A 21,044-nucleotide genomic window follows, 5' to 3' on the forward strand; every position below is an offset into this window, starting at 1 on the left:
GAATCTCAGAAATCCCTTAATTTAGATTATGGGAATAAATTACACGAGTTGTAATTCAGAAGAAAATTCTCCCATGAAACCCTGCCTTCCTTCCTCTGGGCATTTAAACCAACTTAGTAAATAAATACTGCCCGCAACTTTCACTACCTATTACACAAAGGTCTTGGTGCCTGGGAAGTTGTGTTGGCAAATGCTGATTCACTTCATTTCATCAGGTGAGCCTTGTGTTTGAGTCCCAGTGCGCCTTAAACCCCATAGATAGATAGAGATGTTAGATGGGGTTGGTACTACCTCAGGGATAGCATGCAGGCTGGGATCACTGAGGCTTACGGAATGCTTGTTAGAAGAATAACCTCCTCTGTGCAAATTACACTCCTCTTTGCAGACTGTATAATTTAGCTGAGTTTTCACCATAGGAGTTGTGATGTTTGTAAGCAAAACAAACATCTGTTGGGGGAAAACTTCACAGGCAGCACCAAGGACCAAAACCATAGTGTATTCTAATACAGAAATGATCATGCTTGTAAACTAGGAGGCAGGAGAAAATGAGGTGGCAATCACCATGAAAGCTGATGAACAGCTGTGAGTGTCCAAATCTCCAAGCCTGAGGGGTCCGCCAGCTATAGCTGATGGTTCACATGCTGCAGAAGAATAGTTTTGCCGTGACTTGCCTGCATGCCTCTCTCTTCCACCCTGTGGTGGCATTCACACAATCTCTCTCTGAATCCTTTCCTCCTGGCGTTTGCATTCTGGAAGGCCGGATTTCAGAGGGACCTGGAATTACAGCCGTCACTCTTCAAATTTTATCTGATCCAGTCTTCAGAGGGCTACAGAATTTAAGAGATTTCTCTCCCATGCCCCACAGAAGACCCGGGGCCGAATTCATCCCAGCTGTGACTCCTTTGATTTTACACTGGAGGTGGAGGCGACCCATTGCTTCTGTTCAGCTAATGACAGAAACTCTTTGATCCAATCCCTCTGTGCTAATGCAGGATTGTTATCCAGAGCTGCCTTATCCACCTTCCTGATGATCGTTCTTTTGCTCCTAAATCTTTCACGTGAGGATCCCAGTTCACTTTACAAACATTGTTTCATAAGTGCCCCTGTGATGTTTGTATTATCCTCATGTTAGAGAAAGGGACATAGAGGTGAACTGATTTGCCCATAGGGATAGGAAGGGTGGTCAGTGGAGTAGGGCATGGACTGGGTTCAGTTCCTGGCTTGGCCACGAACTTGCTGTGGGACCTTGGGCAAGTCACTTGGTCTACTAGTGCCTCAGGTCTTCATCTGTAAAATAAGAAAGATACTTTTCTACCACAGACTTGTGCGGAGGATATAATCTGTTCATGATGGTGAGGCACACGGATACACCAATGAAAAGTACCTAGGTAGGCATGGTCACATTGCAGTCACTGGCAGAGGTGAGAAAAGAACCCAGGAGTACTGACACACAGGGCCCTGCCACAATCACTAGGCCATGCTCCCTCCCTTGTTGTAAAGGAGTGAAGCAGTGTGGAATCCATCTCGTGCCGAAGGGATGGTATCCCATTATCTCAACCTCACCTGAAGGAAGTTTCTTCTAACATTCACCCTACATTTTTGTTGGCGTTAGTTCATCCCCATTAATGATAGTCATCTTGAAACACCCTATGTAATCGCTGTCTCCTGGGTCCTTTTCTCCTTCATCACAGACCTTGCAGGCCAATTATGGCTGACTGTTCAGTCTCTCCTGAAAGATTACCTCCTCCTTGCACTTATTTCCCCGTCATCCCATCCCAGCCTTCCCTCCGAGGGCCTGAAAGATGATGGAGACGGCGTGTTTGTGAGCTGTTGGACAGATGCATTCCGCATCCAGTAATACAGATGAGCTCCCCCAGCCAGCAGGCTGGTTTTCTTTGTCATGGTTTTCTTGCTTGCTTTCTTTCCTAATACCAGCATGCGGCCCACAAGCATTTGTCAAAGGGACTTTCCATAAAAGTCTATTAGTTGGGATGAGGAATGGCTTGACAAAATAGATTTAAGTGGTCCCTTGTGAATCATCCTGGCAGTATTAGAAACTCTGTCCACTTTTTTGATTAAACATTTCCAACGCCATTAGTGGCGAAGAAGTAAACAACTTCAATTGAGTTTGGCTGTTTAATGACAGCAAAATGGCCTTTGATCTCTCTGTTATCAGGGAGCAGTCCTTTGCCTGGATGTGGAGAAAGCTCACGTAATCACAAGGCATCACCAGCAGAGCAACAAAGAACCCAGAAAGAGCTCTTTATTCTCTTGCTCCTTTGTGGAAGTGACCAGATCCTTCTGCGACTGGCTCCTTATACATCTGTGGAGTCTATAAAGGCAGTACTGAATAAACTAGCGGTTTGGCTCTGGAATGGTTCAGAGACAATACCAGGGAGCGGAGTTGAGGGAAACTTCCCAGCTACTGTTCCGACTGTCCATGCTCTGTGGATAAAGACACTACTTTGCTCTCCGGGGCTGACGATCCAGCACTATACTCACCTATTTTTTATCTAAATAAACCAAAACACAAAGCTAACATTTGTTAAATTTCATGGACTTTCAAATCTAGCTGGCCGGGCTGGTGGATTTGCAAAATTACTGGCAGCTGCAGTTTTTTCCGCAAGATTGTTGCACAGCAAAATCAGGCTTGTGTAGGTAAAGGATCTATTTAGTTGGTGGACTCCTTGGGGCAGGCACAGGGTGTTCCTGTGCCTGTTGTTCAGTTTGGAGCATGTTTCGATGTAACCAACTCTCAGTTTTATCCCAGGTCTCACAGTAGTTGGTGGTTTTTCTTAAATCCCCAGCTCCTGGAGTCCTGTGACAATGAGAGACTCCCAGCTTACTTTTTCAAATGTAAGTTTCTAGCCTTTTTGGTTGCAGAGAAACCTATGGAAATGTGACCCGAGTACATCCTAAAGGCTCAAAAAGTCAGAAGGCAAAGAAGAACCACCCAAACTGTATTATTTTTAGAAATCTCATGAGTTTTAAGCCAAAAAAAAAGCTAATTGTGGGGGGCTTGGTTCCTGAGTTTTGAACACTTGTGGCTGGCAACACTGTGCTCATGCGACTGGTTCCCTGCGTGAGCATGGACATTTCTGAAGAAATTCATGTTCATTATTTCCATCTGTTCTTTGCCTCCTGTTCTTCTCTGGGTGGGAATCAGCACGGGGATTAGAGCAGATAGGAAATCAATTGCCATTTCTAAAAAGCTCTGGGACGTGGCAACCGTCTCCCCTGGTTGCTAAAAACAAGCAGGGGGTTTGCGATAGACCTTTCCTGGCTGTCTCCCTGTACTTGGCTGGTGACATGCAGCCTTTGGCCTGAATATACGGTCCCTTTGTGTTTGGTTGCCCAGTGTTTTGTTTGTGCACAGGCACTGTAGAAGCGATTGGGTGCTCTCCCCCGAGAGGAGTGCTGGCATCCTCTGTGTCCTCCTTTTCTCCATAAAACTAATCAGTACATCAGCCATGACGGATGGAACCAGTTCATACAGAGTACACGCTCGAGCATCTGCCCCCGAAACAAATCATTACTGCTCTCCTGGCGCATCGCTGCACTGCCTTGTCCTTGCATCTTATCTGGAGACTTGACTTTTTCTTTCCCTGAGACCTCTTTGTTTAATAACTAAGCCTAGGCTCTTCACAAGCTTTTTTGTTTTTTGGCCATCTGTCAGATTAAGCGAGTGTCCGTGGAGATATAATCTGGCTGATTGGCCCAGCTTTCAAAAATAATGGCTTTTAGATTTGCATGCAGCTGATAGGAGTATTTCAGATTTCTTACCCAGCTTCTTTTCTCCTGTGGGGGAGCCAGGAATTGAATTTTATGCCATTTGAAATGAGATTGCATTTTGCTGAGCAAAGCTGAGGAATAGGAAACTAATGCGACAAAGCACAGCTATGTGATGTCACATAAGAGACTGGGGTCGGGGAGGGGGAGGGTTCTCCCGAGAAGCTCTTGGCTGGGAAGTTTCCTCAGAAAGCTAAAAGGAAGGGAATCATATAATTAGTTCATACTAGAAAGCAAACTTGCGGATGTTTAACGTTGGAGTCTCAGGGGTGGAAACTGCTTTCTGCTGGAAATGTGAGCTCAGAGGTTTCGCCTACTAAGTGGGCCCAAAATCAGCAATGGGCAAACCTTAACAGACTCTGATACCCTACCCCCTTAGCTTTCACTCTTTTTTGTTACGCATGTTGGATTGCTGGGTAATGTTGGCTCTGATTGATTGCAATGTTCAGACTTCTGAGCAAGGCTTATGGCACCAGTTTGCTTTCCTCTGATCTCTGCCTCTGTTGATAGCCTGTTTGCCATTCAGAATAAAGGAGGGGAGCGTTTGCATTTGGTTGGCCTTGTCACTCATATCCATTTGGGTGAGTAATTATTAGCAGTGACTTTCATGCCACAGAACAGACAGGTATAAGCAATTCCATGGAGCATTAGGGGATCTACAGTTCAAATGGAAGTAAGGAAAATTATTATCCTCTATCTTCAATTAAACCATTATCGCTTCACTTGAAGGAGCCCATTTAGTTAAAGGGGAGGCATAAAGCCTCAGAATAGAGTTGGCTTAGAGAATAATGTGTCCAATTTTAATTCCATAAACAGGAGGGAGAGCATCCATCCAATATTTTTCCAGCCTGATAGTATTTCCTCATCAGATTTAATATAGTTGAGTGTTTATTGAACCAGACTCCAACGGAAGATGTTTGTTGGTATCTGTGACTCTCTCAAAGAACAGAGAGAGAGTTAGATTCCAATTGTACAGACCTTGTCTACATGGGAAACTTTCACCAGTATAACTTTCCTTTTTCCAGCAGAAACTGCCCTGTGTCCATATACAAATCATCATATAATGGTTTATCTCACACCTGAATTCAGAATAATTAAACTGCTGTGGAATTGACGTAAGACAAGGACCCACTATGGATAACAGGCTTGATCAGTCATTTACAAAAGATTTATCTTAAAGGTGACCTTGAAAGGATTTTATTTAAAATAGCATTCATGCATCTTCATATTGTGTAGGAGAAAAGGGTCTGATTTTGTTTTTTTGGTTTGTTTTAAATTGCTTGTTTTATTACCTTAGAAATATCAGGAATGTCAGGTCTAGTCTGTGATCTCAAAGTCAAGTCTTTGGTTTTCTGGAAAACTCCTTGAGGGGATCACTGATGTTACGTGTGAGCTCTCACACCACAACTGCAAGAGTCTGGGTGTTGAAGCTTTAACAAAGATGTCCTTTCTCCTAAATGTTCAGTAGACATTGGAATTAAATAAGTGTTCAGAATACAGAGTTTTTAACAGCCTGGGGGGGGGGGGGCGGAATCCCTTCCTTTCTCAGTTGCTGCAACATTCAGTCTTTTTGTTTTTAAGTTGTCACAATTTCACTAGTTCTCCGGTTACCATAGTCTCCCGGGATACTTTTAAATGGAATTTCTAATTTAAAAAAAAAAGCCCCAAAAAATCTTTTTTTTTTTTTGGCAGGGGGAGGGCTTAAAAACATGAGGCTGCCTTTATGCTTCATAGAAAGGTGCATAATCCCAAATTTTCCCCCTTTCTAGCTTAATTTTAAAACAGATTTTGTACATGATGTTGAACCATGTAATGTATGTAATAATGTGACACTGTAGGTGACTTCTGTCAAATCCAGGGTAAAACTGAGACCCTGACCCCTTGTGGTAATTTAAGATCCCACCTGACTTTTGTAGTGACAGTAGCATTAATGCTGGCGCCCAGGTCAAATTCCAATCATTCTCCTGATCTAAATTATTGCTGAGATTCAGCTGGATACAGGATTTTGTGTGGTGTTGCAGTACGCTATTAAATAGTTCCTTCGTTCCAACCCAGAAATGGATGCATCTTCGGGATAGAGGAAGACCTTTATACTGGCATATACACAGGGCCGGCTCTCCCAAAGCTGCCGCCGAATTGCCACCACCGCGGAAACTCTGCCGCCCCAAGCACCTGCTTGGAACGCTGGGGCCTGGAGCCGGCCCTGCATAGACAGGCCCGAAATGCTGATGTCCCTTACTCAGACTTAGCTCCCAATGGACCTGAGATGCACTGGAAACCTACTGAGCTTTTGCAATACCGGAAGTGGCAGCAACTTTCAAGAGGGGTTTTGTGAGAGTGCAAACTAAATAAGGACTTCGTCACTTCATCCCACGTATAGAAAGAGCTTTGGAAGGCAAGGTTCCCTCTCAGGAATCGTGATCATTTCTCCATTCCAAAATATAAATCCTGCCGAGGCTTTCAACAGGACGGCGCTCTTCTAAGTAGAAGTCTTGAGTTCTCTTGGACTTTCTCGTATCATTATTTTAAGTCCCTCCCAGTTTTAATTGACGGGGCTTGTGTCTCTTTGCCTGAAACGTAAATGTTTGGTGGAGTTCTATGTGGCGGATGGCCAGGGGATAGCCCAAACCTGCAACAGCCCAAACAGTCAGCCATTCATGTCGAGGTCTGATCACGTTGCCCTGGACAGGCTAATAACGTAACACCCCCATCAGCTATGGCAGAGTCACAGGCTCCCCTTGCCGGCCCATTAACCACCTGAATGAGCTCCTCTTAGGCCTTGACAAGCAGGTCAAGTTGCAGCACTGGCTTTTGAGCCGTCTCTGCTTGTACACACACAAAAAGAACAGGAGGACTTGTGGCACCTTAGAGACTCACCAGTTTATTTGAGCGCAAGCTTTCGTGAGCTACAGCTCACTTCATCGGATGGAGCTGTAGCTCACGAAAGCTGATGCTCAAAAACTGGTGAGTCTCTAAGGTGCCACAAGTACTCCTTTTCTTTTTGCAGATACAGACTAACACGGCTGCTCCTCTGAAACCTGTACACACACAGTGATCCAAGCCAAAATGCTTTGCATGTCAGTCAGCCAGCTTAGGCCATGCACTCATCAAGCAGTTACAGACTCCTTGCATGTCTGGGGTCATTGAACTACAATGGGAAATAAAGGCTGATCCTTTGCAGCAAATGTCTCTTACATGCTTGTTGCTGACAGTGCCCAGCCTGTGAATGGACTTGAGGTACTGACATGAGAAAACAGGGGTTCCTTTATGACCAACCCCGCTATAGACTACATGCTAAGGGCCAGATGCACAGGTGTGCAAGGAAATCTCCCAGCCACAAGATGGCCGGTCACATTTCTAGTCCTCGAGCTCACTTGAGCACAAGAATTTTGTGGGAGATTGGCACTAGCCAACCCAAAAGGACTAGGAGGGAGGGGAAAGTCAGAACCACGGAGTCACCCCCACCTCCTGTGCCTGCTGCACAGAGGAGATGCTCCCAGTCTGTTGCCCTTAGGGGCTGGAAGAGTTCTGGCGACAGCATAGTCAATTCATGTTGCAAGAAGGGAGTGACACAGCAATGCGCTACTCAGCAGCGATTCCTCTTGCCACTTCAGCAGCACCATTCCGAGGCTCCAAAGGAAGAACAGTGATATCCCCCAGAGCGGGCTTGATGAGGGCCACATCGTACACAGTTGAGCTGGGAACGAACCCCGCCACCCTTAAGGAAATAAATTAAACCACTGCTGCTCTCTGGGCCACTGCCAGCGCTTTGCGGGCCAGAGATGGCCCTCAGGGTAGAGACTAGAAATACCCATCACATTAACGGGGGACGTCAGAAGCAGCAGTAGAACAAAGTATCTTCCCAACCACGAGACCACATTCTACCTCCCGATCTGGGACTAGAATCCAGGAGTCCTGGCTTCCAGTCTGACAAGCAAATTCCCATCACTGCTTGAGAGCACGGCATGATGTGGGTTGTAAACAATGTGCATGTTTTTTAAGGTTATGGTTAAAAATTAAAGGAGTATTTTGTAATGTTGAGCTCCCTTTACCAACTTTATTGATTCACTCCCCTCTTGAGGTGCCAGCATTTTAAATCCATTTAAGCTAGTTTCTGCAGTTTTGAACAACTTTTTTAGATACTGCTCTTACCCAAAACATTACTTCTGTCTCCCCCCAAAAACGGGCTTGCATCTAGCAATTGCTTTCACAATCTAATTTGGAGATGGAGCCCCATAATCCATCAATTAAACAGATTAGTTACTCAGGAGGCTGCATGTCTCACTTGGGAAAGCAATAGGCTGTAATCCCTCCCCACACACAGAACCAACCCAAGTACAGCTCATGGGACGCCGTAAATGAAGTCAGTTTGTTCCTTTTGTTTACAGCTCCTGCTGCAAGGGTGGACTTGGGATGTGATGTGCTGGCCCATGTCGCTCGGTGTTCCGTTATGGATGAGTGAGTGGGAATGTGCTCTGCTGGGCCAGCCATGGAGGCTGAGAAAGCGGGAGGAATCTCAGTCCCCCTCCCTACTGGTGCCATTGTGGGGTGCAGTGAGGAGAGAAGATTGGCCACTGATGACTGCCCTCTCGGTGCCTTATAATGACACGGTTTCTCCTCTGTAGTGCAGCAAAGTGTGACATTCTGACATTAATGCTGAGGTGACGGCCAGTCAGAGAACACATGCTTCCAAAGACTTTAACTCTGCCACGGATAAATGTCTCTCAGAGCAACACCATGGTCTAGTGCACTGAGCACACGTCTAGAAGTGAGGCGTTCTTCGGTTCTGCCACTGATCCTCTATGCGAATTTGGGGAAATCTCTTAATCTCACCATTTCTGTATCAGTACAATGGGGAAGAGTAATTAGTTAATGCTTGTAAGATGCCTAGGAGAGGTATTCTTGTGAATAAATGGAATGCATCAGACCTGGCATAAGCAGCTGTGATGGAGAATCTAAGGTTCAGATGGATGAAGATGCAGAAGCTTGGATGCTATCTGAAATACATCCATCCAGAGACCTTTAATCTAAAGATCCATCAGGAGGCTCATAAGAGAGCCTGCAATGCTGGTGCTTCCAGGTTCTGGTGATCAGCACCATGAGAGTCTTCAAGTCCTTGCTGGGGCTAGGAAATGCAGAGCTGCCTCAAAGTCAGAAATAAGAATTTTAAAGTTTAAGCAAAAGAGTTTAGAGCCTCAGAAGAGCTTCTGGCCAAAAGTGGCCACTAATTTGGGGTGCCTCCATTTTGGACAAGCTGACTTGAGAGGCCTTGGGCCTGACTTTCAGAGGCGGTGAGCACCCGTAATGCCAGCTAAAGTTACGGAGAGTGGCGGTTGCTCAACACATCTGAAAGTCTGGCCCCGGCTGTGTCTCGTTAGGCTCCCAAATGGGGAGATACTGAAAATTAGTAGCCACTATTGCCAATTTGGCTGCTGAGTTTGTATTGGGAGAAGGTTCAGGCTGGCGTCAAGCTCTCCGGGCCATCCTGTGCTACTGAAGTGTGTGGGACTCCTGGGCACAGGATCAAGATACAAAACACCTTAGACTAAAACCTATTTAACTCAGCAAAAAGAATAGGAGGACTTGTGGCACCTTAGAGACTAACCAATTTATTTGAGCATAAGCTTCATGAAAGCTTATGCTCAGATAAATTGGTTAGTCTCTAAGGTGCCACAAGTCCTCCTTTTCTTTTTGTGGATACAGAGTAACACGACTGCTACTCTGAAACCTATTTAACTCAGGTAAGTTTCTATCCTCAGTAATTACTGCATCATTACTACACAGTATCACACACTGCTACGCAGTCCCTCCCATAACCACTGTACACCCCTTGCAAGTGCTTCTGCAACCTATGGACATACTGCAAAATAAAGCTTCTTAGTGCAGGGTGGATTTATCCCGTATTGTGCTAATTGCCTTGCTCAGGTTTAATAATTCAAACAGCTGTGAGAGCTGGATTCCCCCCATCCCCAGTTGTAATTAGCATGAAAGGGCTTTTTTCCCTCTCTCCCTCTCTCTTCTGCATTTGCTTCTTTTTAAATTCCATGAAATGACTTTGCTGTAGGGCTCCCTAGCCAGGTGAAATATCTTGTAAGGAAATAGACACAACCCAGAAAAAAAAAAGTGGGGGAGAGGTAAAATGTCCAGAAGCAAAGCACAAGTTGATGGTTCATTGTGGGAGACTATTACTTCTCATCTTTATGGTCCGAGTCCCTGCAGGCTGAGCTTAAAATATAAAACAAAACCCCCACACATACGCACACAAAATCTCATTGACAGCTTTAGGGCAGGAATTCAAAATAAAGAAGAACCCAACAACAAAAATGAAAGGAATGTTTGTGAAACTAAATGTTCTGAATTTGTTTACAATTCCCCTGTGTTGGTGCCAGGCCTGGCTTTCCTTGTTCCACAGGATTAAATCAACTGCCTGTGCGCGGGGGCGGAATTTCTGACGCGAGTCCCTTTTTTTTTTTTTTTAATTTGCAAATGTCACCCAAACACATTTTCAGTGGAAGAATCTATGTGTTGGCTTTATCCCCCTGTTGGATTCTAATTATTTATTTCACAGTAGCAACTATGCACCAAGCTAAGTTTAGGGCCTCATTGTGCTGGATGCTAAACATAAGCATAGTAAGACAGTCACTTCCCTGAAGAACTTGCAATTGAAATAGACTAGGGAGAGGAAGGGTGGGAGGGGAAACAGGTGCAGTGCGATGAAGTGACTTGCCCAAGGTCACACAGTTAATCAGTGGCAGAGCCAGGAATAGGCCCAGATCTTCAGACTCCTACTCCAGTGCCCCGCCATCATTAATCTTAGCCACTCCCATGCTGGACTGTGATTGGATTTTTCATTTTTTTACTTTTTGATTGATCAATTTCTCCCAACTTCCTGGTGCCTAACAGACTGTAAAAGGAGACTCTCCCTTGGTGAAACATTAAGTGTAAGATTTTTTTTTCCAAGAGAGCACCTGTTCTTCCAAGATTTCCAGACCCAAGCTAGCTAGAGCACTAGTCACATGTTTGGCTGTTTATCTCACCTTGAAATGAACCTCTGAATCTTCTGGGATTCACTCTCTGCTAATAAAAAACACAGTTTAAAATCACTGAAATATCTTGTAGACACATGTGGTACAAATATGGACCTTCCACATTAGCAAAGGTGGCAGTCATTGTATCTGGGTTAGGTTTTGGCTGGAATCAGGGCTAGTGAGGGTAGCAGGGGCAGATTCAAGGTGCTGGAGGGTGGGAAACTTGCTCCTCCATCTGACACCTCTCTCTGACGCTCTTCTGCTGCTAGGAATGGGGAGGTGTCGTCTCCTCCTCCCTGACTCTAGGGATCCCTACCATTCCAGTCTCTTTGGTTAGTACCATGCTGTACATGGGTCATGTGGCATTACGGTTACCACCTCTGAAATGCCAAAAAGAAAGGCACATCCCTGCTACACACACACACACACAAGGCAAGCCCGACACAACCACAACCCCAAATCATAAGGCAACTCCCCAACTCCCTGCTGACAGTATCTAGAGAGGTAACACACGCAGATAAGATTAATAATGTCTCCTGTCTCCTCACTCTCGCAAGACTCAAACCCTCTCTCATACACGCACAGTGCGCTTGTGTGTTGGTGGGCAGACATGTGCTTTATTTTCAACAGTTTTGATCTGTTATCACTTAAACTGCGGAAGGTGGGAACGCTGCAGCATCTTTAGCTGGACCCAGAGACTTTTAACATTTGATATCCCAGTGTATGGTGGTGATAATGCAATCTTTAGACCCACATAAAAACCCTGCAGATTCAATTATCTTTCCAACAACTGGCAAATCCATTAAAAACCTGCCCAGGCCAGACAAATACCAGCCAGGTGGTAACCCTAATGTTTCATTAAGGGCTGCATTGCTCCGCTCACTCCACTTGAAAACTGGCAAAAACTAGAGGTGCTCTGACTCAGCATGTCCCCCAGAGCTGCCTGCAAAGCCTCAAAGTTCATGTGTTTCTTGAGTATCACTCATTTTGAGTTTCCCTTTCCTTGTCTGAAAGATTGCAGAGCTGGACAGCTTAAATGTCACAGCAGGAAAAATTTGATTAGATACCCAAAGCTAACAGAGTTGAACCATCTCTTTTGAGGAGCATTTTGGTGTCCTACAAATGGCAATTCAGTAGGGCTGGCGGGGGTGGTGACTTTTTCCTGTCCCACATGAATGTTTGAGATTTAAAAGAAAAAAATGTCCTGGTCCAAATCAGGACAAAAAGTCCATCTCAAAAATTTTGGGGATCCTAAAAACCAAAAAAAAAAAAAAAAACATTTCAGCTTGGGTCAATCAAAATGTTTAGTCTCGATAATTTTGAACCATTGTATGTTGATTATTTTGGCCTTTTTTCCACCTTTTTAAAAACATCAATCAAGTTACATTTCTAATCAAAAAGTCATTTCGAACCGAAAAAACAAAACTTTTCATTTCATAAAAGGGAACAATGGGAAGTTTTGACAATATGGAAACTTTTTGAGTCAGGAAATTCAGCAGAACTGAATCCAAAACCACCAAAAAACAGATTTGGTTTGGGTTCATCAGCATTTTTTGGTGAAAAAAGGTTTTGTCAAAAATTTCCCAAACAGTACTACAGTTCAGCTGAATTTGAGCTATGCAACAGTGACTTCTAGTGGCTGGTTCAGTTAGTCTTGTGTCTGACTGGAAGATGATTGAAGAAGGCAAGTCAAATTGGTGTTGGTTTTGTATATCTCTGCCTTAACCTTCCTCCTTGATCTTTGCTCATTGGGGGATATGAGAAGTGGGAGATGAACGACACTGTAAGCCACAAACCATTTCATAAGACATAAAAATACCTCTGTCAGGCTGTTTCCTAGACTCCAGTTGGTGCTGAAAGGGAGTAATTACGTTTGAACGCAATGTCACTGGTGCTTGACTGTGCTGTACAACTTCCACTCTGTGATACAAAAACTCACATGAGCCGCGTTCGCTAGCTTTCAGGGCCATCCAGCCTTGTCTTTGCCTGCTGGGACTGCAATCTAAATGTCTCTCATTACAGCAGTCCTTATCCCCACATTAGTTCTGCCTCGCACCAAATACGAGTAATAAGGGATAATGAAGATCTCTGGTTTGAAGCACAGTGGCTTTGCAATGTCAGCAAGGCCGAGGCATTGCGGCTTTGTCTGTAGCTATCTGATAGAAGATCTGCTTCTAATTATGGCTATTGATGATCTCATTGGTGCTAGTTCCCCCTCCCACCCCTGTTCCCTTGAGATACCATGGCATCTTTCATCGTGCAATCTCTGCCCTGATATTTCAAGCAAAGGTTACGGTGCTTGAGAATAAGAAGCAATGGCACCAAAATGTTGTTGTGAATTGGCAAGTGAGTTCAAACAGCAATGTTAGCATATGAATCTGTGCAGCGCTGCCTGCTCCAAGCTTTTGGAAATCAAGAGTCAGGATACAAAAAAATATGAGGTTGGCTTCAAAATTATGGGATTTTTTTTTAAATGGGTTCTTTTTGTTCCCGTTTTTGTTTTTTGAGATCTAGGTTTCAACGTTTTCAAGCTTTTCTCCACAACCATGAAGCCTAGAACCTTACTTTTTTTTTTTATGTATGCTGAAATTTTTCTCTTATTTACATGACTCTAGGAGCTGGGGCTTTGAGAAAATAACAAATGTTATGAGACACATGATAAATTCATGAGCGTTGGCAACTCTTGTAATAGTAGCAAGGACACCACAGAGAATTTTTGATTAGGCTTGGTTTTGTCTAGAAAGACTCCTTCTATTTTATCAGAGAGCCCAGGGTTCTCCTTTTACTCTCCCTGTTAAATGTTCAGTTCCCATCTGAAGGTACCTTGAGATCCTGCAAAATAGATGCTCTCCCTGTCCAGAGAAGTAAGACCATGAGTACACAATATTCTTGATGCTCTGTGTGTGTGGTATCCACACTGGAAGGAAAGAGAAGAAGAGGCAAAGATGGAGAGGAAAGAGGGGGGGCTGGTGGGAAATATGATTTTACATTTCGCGTTAGTGCTCAGCAATGAGATGTTCATAAGAGAGCGGAGCAGCCCTGGAACAGGCTACTGGCTAGAGTGAGGATATTGTGTATACACGGACAAGTAACTCAGCAATAGCTAGCCAAACACACATGCCCCAAGAAGTTGAGGAGACATTCCTAATGGTTTGTATGATTTAACCAACACCTGGACATGTGCATAGTTTTATCTGCAGGAGTTGGACTGGGGGCTTCATTTCTGCAAGAGGCCACAGTATGCAAGACTGTGTCTGGATCCCTAAAAATTGGTGGGTAATTGCATGACCCCTAACACTTGTAGATATGCAAGTTACGATCAATCTCAAGCTGCTACAGATCGCTTGATGTCCTGAAAGGATCAGGACAGAATTCACACGCTGATGACATTATGGGGGTTTTGACCTGCTGCTGCATTGTACGGACATAGAGGGGAAGACGGTCCAGGCCCTAAAGAATTTACAGCTGGCAACTGCACACAAGATGAGAGTGAGCCCATTCTGAATAGGGCACTGTGCAGCAGTCACCCCCCACCAGGTGCTGAGCCATTGTCCAAATCAAATTCAATCTCAGGGGCAATTGCTGCCCTTGGTTGGGTTTCTACCCAAGCCAAATGCAAGGGCCACATGTCCCCTCTTGGGTGTGTTCCCTTTTCCTTGGGACATTTACTTCTGTGGAAAGGGCCTATGTGCCACTCAAGTCCCATTTAAAATCTATTTTGAGGGGTTAAGGTTATTTTGATATCAGATGTTATTGTGAAGAGAAGGGACATTTCCTGTTAAAGTCCCACTTAATAGCCATGGGGCAGACTGTTTCCATGGACATCAGTGGCAAAAATCTCATTGACTTGAGTAAAGGAAAATCAGGCTCCTGTAATGTGTGGGAGTTTTAGCAGATGCTCTGGTGTTTCCTTACTGTCGTGTAGGCTTTCCCTTTTCCTTACTCCTTCTGGGGCTGTGCAGCCTGTCTCTCTCTCTCTCTCTCTTTTATTCTTTCCTTGGCAGGGTTTCCCTGAGTTTCCCCACAAAATGGAGAGTACAGAGCAGAAGTGGTATTACGGGAGGCCCCATCCCTTTAAAGTGCTCTGAGCTGCAGCTTTCATCTGAAGATGATGCTGTTAATTCTCATCTGGCCAGCAATGTGCTGCCAGCAACTTGACTTTAAGAAGATAGCACAAACATTTTCTCCCATAATCTGCAATAAATACCGTATTCCAGGGAGGCTAGAGAGACCAAGGAACGTAACCCCTAGTTTTGCCTGTCCTCAGGAATGCTCCCTCTTAACCCTGACCAAGGAGAGAGGCAGTAAACGCGCCATCCAGTCTCTGTTCCTTCACAATGTCTTGAATACATTGAGAAGTCTGGCACAATGTTCAGTTTGTGTCACATGATGGGGAGGGGAGGACCCATGGAGCTGTCTAAGGGTGGCCTCTCCCCCGAGAATGGATGGAGTCTGGTACAATCCTAAGGCAAAGTCTTCTACAGCCGTGTTCTTATGAACCCAAAGATAAGTCATCTCTGGGCAGGATGGTTTAGCAGCATCCATGGGCAATGGGGCTGGGCAGAACACGACTTCATTATATGCAGGGAAGTCATCCCAATCCTCCCCCTTCAATTCAGTCACAAAGTTTTAACAAGGGGCACCAGAGAAGCTCATCCAATATAATCTCAGCTTCTGGCCCAAGGTGGTGTCAGGCAACTGGGTGCTAAATGGGGTTGTCCTTTTATAGGGGTTTGAGAGCAAGGAGATATGGTATGAGTAGTTGTATCTCTAATGTATTTTAGCAATCATGGTGTGCATTGAGGATGAGCAGGAGGTTGCTTGGAAACACTAAGCAGTTAGTACTGTCTCTATAGGATAAATGGTTGAGCCTATAGTAGGTTATTGCACAGAATGATTTGGCCTATGCAAGTTGGTTTCATAGATGATAAAGGCAGAAAGGACCCCTGTGATCATGTAGTTGACCTCCTACATAGAACTTCCCTGAATTATCATCTGTTTGACCTAGAGCCGATCTGTTAGAAAAACATCCTATCTTGATTTTAAAACTGCTAGTGATGGAGGATCAACCACAACTCTTGGTAAGTTGTTCTAGGGGTTAATCTGCAGCAGCCTGATGGTATAACCAGCCTGGACAGGGTGGGATCTCCGTGGCTACCACTGAATCCAAGTTAACCACTGCCATTCCTGGCTGTTTGCTGAGTATTTGATATACAGTGCATTGAATTCAGTGTCTCTTCTATGCTGCGCACCATGATACGACAAACATCTCCTGTCTTCAGAAGCTCAGATAATGCAATAACCACCTCAAGTGCTTCCCAGCTGTTAACATACCATGAAAAATAAAGGAAGCTATTACCAGACAGGAGATGAGTTGGATATGAAAATAGCCCCTTTTCCTAGGCAAGATTATTGCACTGAGGAAATGGAAAAGACCCATTTTCTTTTGCAAGACAACTGGTACTTAGCTTTAGAAATGTATGTTGCAGTTCCTTGAACAGTTTTTTTTAAGTAACTCCAGTGAGAAAATCTAACTCGGTCCCTTCTTTCTCATTAGGTTTGGTGAGAGAGGAACTTGTAAAGGTTTCACACTAAAGGCTGTAACTTGGAGCGAATGTTGGTTTATTTGGGAAGGTCAATTTTCTATGTCATGGATCTGAGTTCATGCACAAGGTCTGCTCCAAGTCCTGTTGAAGTGAATGGAGATCTTTCCATCAGCTGTAATGGGAGTTAGATCAGGGCCATAGGTAGGACATCCTTGAAAGATCCCTTCCAGGTTTCTGACCAGAACTTTGGATCAATCAAAACAGAGACAACCCACAAAGAAACCTTCCTAGATTTTTAGTGTGGCGTTTTCAAAGGCGGCTAAGAACACAAATCCCATTGACTTTCAGTGGCACTTGTACTTGTTAACTCTCTTGGGTGTTTTTGAAAAGCCCACCTTACATTCAGAGCATTTAGTCTGTTACAGATAGACCTCTAGCCTGGCTAAGCATATCCTACAAAACGTCTGACTTTGTGCCTTAATGCTTCATTTTAGTGCATTGCTTAAAAGATCTTGTTAAGCTAGGACACAACATGAGTGTCATTACTGCGGGTGCTACAGAAATGGGCATTCACTCCATTAAAAGACCCGATAGAATGTCCTTCCAGTTCTTCTTACGCACTACCTCTCTCTTCTCTGCCCCCTCTCCAGTTTTTTAACATACTTTTTGGAATGTGGACACCAGAACTGGATGCAGTATTCCAGTATCAGTCTCCCCACTGCTGAATCACCTCCCTTTCCACACTCACTGCTCTGTTTATTTATCCATGGATGGCTTTAGCCCTTTTTACCACAGCTTCACACTGAGAGCACGTGTTGCGCAGCTTGTCCATTAGGGCCCCTAAATCCTTTTCCGAGTTGCTGCTTTCCAGGGGACAATCCCCCATTCTGCAGATGCCGCCTGCCTCCTTTGTTCCCAGATGTATGGATTTGCAAAGGGCTTTATGATGTGCAAAGTGAAACAGTGCAATAAATTCCTTGAGGAAATGAGTGTGTTTACCATGCGGAATAATAAAAAAAAATTCCATGTTTCTCCTTATGTCTCAGCTTGACTATGTGTCTTTCTGTCTTGTAGCCGGATGAACTGACCAACGCTTTGGAGATCAGTAACATTGTCTTCACCAGCATGTTTGCCCTGGAGATGGTCCTCAAGCTCCTTGCCTTTGGTATCTTCGGTTACATCAAGAACCCATACAACATCTTCGACGGGATCATAGTCATCATCAGGTCACTGCACGCTGCATGATACTTTCCACCATTCGCCTCCAAGTAGCTCCAGGAGACTTTAGACATGTCATGTCATGCAGGGGGTAGGAGTGACGTGGGTTAGTGTGAATTTAGAGCTCAGTGGGATTAATAGCGTCTTGGCATTTTAGGGTCGTATCTTTAGAAGTGCTGTCCAAACGAAATGGACGTGACAGACGAGGAGTTCTATTTCTGCCATACATCTGGCGGCGTGGTGAATTTTCCACAGAAAATTCTGGGGAAAGCAGTGTAATGACCCCAAGTTGCAGCAGCACAGAGGTTTCCCAGAACGAATACATGAATATGTGACCTGGAAAGGCAAGAACAGGGCTGTGAGAAGGTGGGATACAATAAGTAATGGGTGTGGTGTCCACTGCAGGGGGCTCCCAACATCAAAGAGCAAGTGGTAGGGGTGCTGCAGATCTGGGGTGGGTTGTGCTGGCCCATGTGCATGGGAGAGGCTTCTTCTGCGTCTGTCCGTGCTGTAACTGGCTTGGCCCACACCAGTCATCCCCTGAGCTTCGTGGCTGCTCAATTCACTCTAATTTTGAGAAAGAAAAATGTCGGGCCAGATCCTCTGGAGGTGTAAATCAGCATAGTGCCGTTGACGTCCATGGTGGGATGCCGCTTTACACCAACTGATGGCTGGGCCCATGGAGATGAAATAAGTCATGACCATTAGAGAGGGGTGCAGACCCACGTCCCAGATCCAAACAACTTCAAACTCTCTGAGATTGTTCAAACTTCAAACCCAATTTTACACTTGGCTCCGTCTCTTTATAATAATAATCTGAACTAAAACCCCCATGTTTGAACCCTCTGGAATTTCAGGGCCTTCCAAAATCCTGATCTAAATTTTGTGGCTGGAGCCCATCTCTGATTTTCAGTGGTTCAGACCAATCATGCATCTAGAACACCAGTAAGTCATTTACTTTATCGCTAGATGCTGTAGCAGTTTAAACAACACTAAACTGGCTACAGAGGAAATAGATTAAGCATATATATTGAAGGGGGCTGATTCTGAGATCTTTCCAAGGTCAAGAAGGAGGCAGAGCAGCAGAGACAAATATGCAAGTTGACTTCCCCCCCCACCCCTCTTGTAAGTCCCATCTGTTCCTACAGCGCACTCTGATCCCAGGTCACAGGCTGGGCCAGACAGACACCCTGCAAGCTACTCACAATCCAATTAGCTACGGGTTTTGCTGTACTGTACATCAAACTGCTACAGGTCGGACAAGGACAGTGAGTTTGTTGTTTTCCCTCTTATGCTCCCGTAGTGTCTGGGAGATCATTGGCCAATCCGATGGAGGCCTTTCTGTGTTAAGAACTTTTCGGCTGCTCAGGGTCCTCAAGCTGGTACGCTTCATGCCTGCCCTTCGCCGCCAGCTGGTGGTCCTGATGAAGACGATGGATAACGTGGCCACTTTCTGCATGCTGCTCATGCTCTTCATCTTTATTTTCAGGTACCACCGACGGCTGCTTTTCTTCTTGAATTAATTGTTTGGCTTGATTAAATAATATGCAAATTAGAATGATAATAGAGCATGTTTGCCATGCAGCCTAGATGACAGAAGGGCTCACAATAGACTGACAGGCAGATATTCAACAGATGATTTACCACTTTGAGGTCTCAGTGTTTCATGCAATCCTTGTAATTCTGTAGACAAATGAAGAATACAGACAGACAACAGCAGAAAAACAATCGCTCCAGAGTTCCTGAGAGGCACAGTACAGGAGCAGCAGAAGCTTCCTAAAATTGGGGGGGCCACCAGCACCTGAACCGTGGCCCTGCCCCCTCTGTACCACCCCTCTCCCCTAAGGCCCCGACCCTGCACCGCCTCTTCCCTCCCCTCCCCCCAAGAGACCCCCTCTATTCCGACACTCCTGACCCAGGAAGTTGTCCACAAATGGAACTTGATGGCTTAATGTTTTAGAGGGAGGAAATATGGGGTCCAGGAATTACTTTTTAACACTAGACTACAGCTGAATGGCTCAGGGGGTTGATAACAGGGCATGCAGCCTGTCACCAGCTCCGCCCCACTGAGTTCTGGATTTGACTCTGACCGAGGTCAATAGTGATGAAACATGATCCAGAGAAGCAAGAACAACTATGGAGGGAGAGTGGGCACAAAGTGGGCAGTTGACCTAATGTTCTTTCGGGGAGCTATTTACCTCACCTTGTAGAGAATATCAGGGGTCATTGCCGGTGGGTGTTTAGGAGCCAAAATGAAATGGATTGTTGGTCTTAGTTAATTTGGTAGTGGACAACTATCTGTAGCACCAAAAGTCACTTCCCAGCAACTTCATGGGATCATCTGTCCATGTCAAATAGAAGACTTTAGAAATAATAGTCCAGATTCTCAGATGGTTCAAATTAGCGTATTTTCATGGATGTGGTCCACTGGCTTCAGTGTAAATTACCTGAGAATTTGCCCCAATACCTATGACAAACATCTTGGAAGATGGTATTTTTTATTAAATACTCAGAAAGCACTAGGAATTTATGTCAACTGTTAAATCTTCTGAATGTTTCCCCGGGCTTGTGTAATTCCAAGCTGTTTTCTCTATTCTTTCTCTGTTTGATGTCATTCATACTTGTATATTTGTCATGCATATTGTATATTTGTCATGCTTATGTCATACGGAATAGTTCCTGGCCACATATCCATTACGCTGCTTTGACAGAAGGAACTCAAAAGTGGGGGAATAGCTACCATTGCAGTTGCCACTAATTGGCCGCTTTGTTGGCATTATCAGCAAAGAGAACGAGGACTGAATGGTTAATGAAGATTGAGTGACCCTTTCAAGATCCTGGAAGTGGTCAAATCAGGTGTAAGGTCTATTTTTCATAGAAGATCCCTTTCTGGGAAAATCTCTGCGACCTGGCTGGCCTGAGCCATGACAGGTCAAATGTGCCTTGTTACGCTAACATTTAGTGAAGGTATCCTCTTTTTGCCTGAGTCCTATATAATGAACGGAAAGCAGCCCCTCCTGCACCCTCAGCTCTCTTCAGAAATTCCTCAGAGAGGATACTGGCGATAGAGCTGGATTGTCTGAAGAGTCTTCAGCCATGTCACCCATAATTCCTTGGGCCAGTAACATCCATTCCAGGTCAAAGGCTGCATAAGGTGTAGAAAGCTCACCAACTAGTATTGAAGCTGTCTCAATGGGAACCCAGAAGCCATCAGGCTCTGAAATGGAGAGTCACCTGTAGGCATCTGGACTGAAATGGCAAGTAGAGGCTGTGGGCCTCAAGAACCAGTACATTCGGTGATGGTTCACCAGGGAGTTAGTGCAGGAACATAAGGACAAAAGTTATATCTAAGTCATGCTATTCTGCTTTCATCTTCTGGAAAGGCTCTTTTTTTGCGTATAACAAACCCGTGCTCTGATTCACCTTATAGTTGGTGTCCTCCTCTAAGGAGGACTCATTTCCT

The 21,044-nt window shown here is 44.8% G+C and overlaps 1 protein-coding gene across 1 annotated transcript in view; it reads left to right on the forward strand.

Annotated features, from left to right (window-relative positions):
- The window catches only part of CACNA1H (calcium voltage-gated channel subunit alpha1 H), a 479,184-nt gene that overhangs the window by 374,883 nt on the left and 83,257 nt on the right, over nucleotides 1-21,044 (forward strand). Inside the window, exons 11-12 of the mRNA XM_084642056.1 lie at nucleotides 17,438-17,589; nucleotides 18,885-19,070. Of these exons, the coding sequence (XP_084498182.1) occupies nucleotides 17,438-17,589; nucleotides 18,885-19,070 (338 nt within the window). The remainder of the gene's footprint in view (nucleotides 1-17,437; nucleotides 17,590-18,884; nucleotides 19,071-21,044) is intronic.

Source organism: Lepidochelys olivacea (assembly GCF_965140295.1).
Source record: "Lepidochelys olivacea isolate rLepOli2 genome assembly, chromosome: 10".
Classification (NCBI taxonomy): domain Eukaryota; kingdom Metazoa; phylum Chordata; order Testudines; family Cheloniidae; genus Lepidochelys; species Lepidochelys olivacea.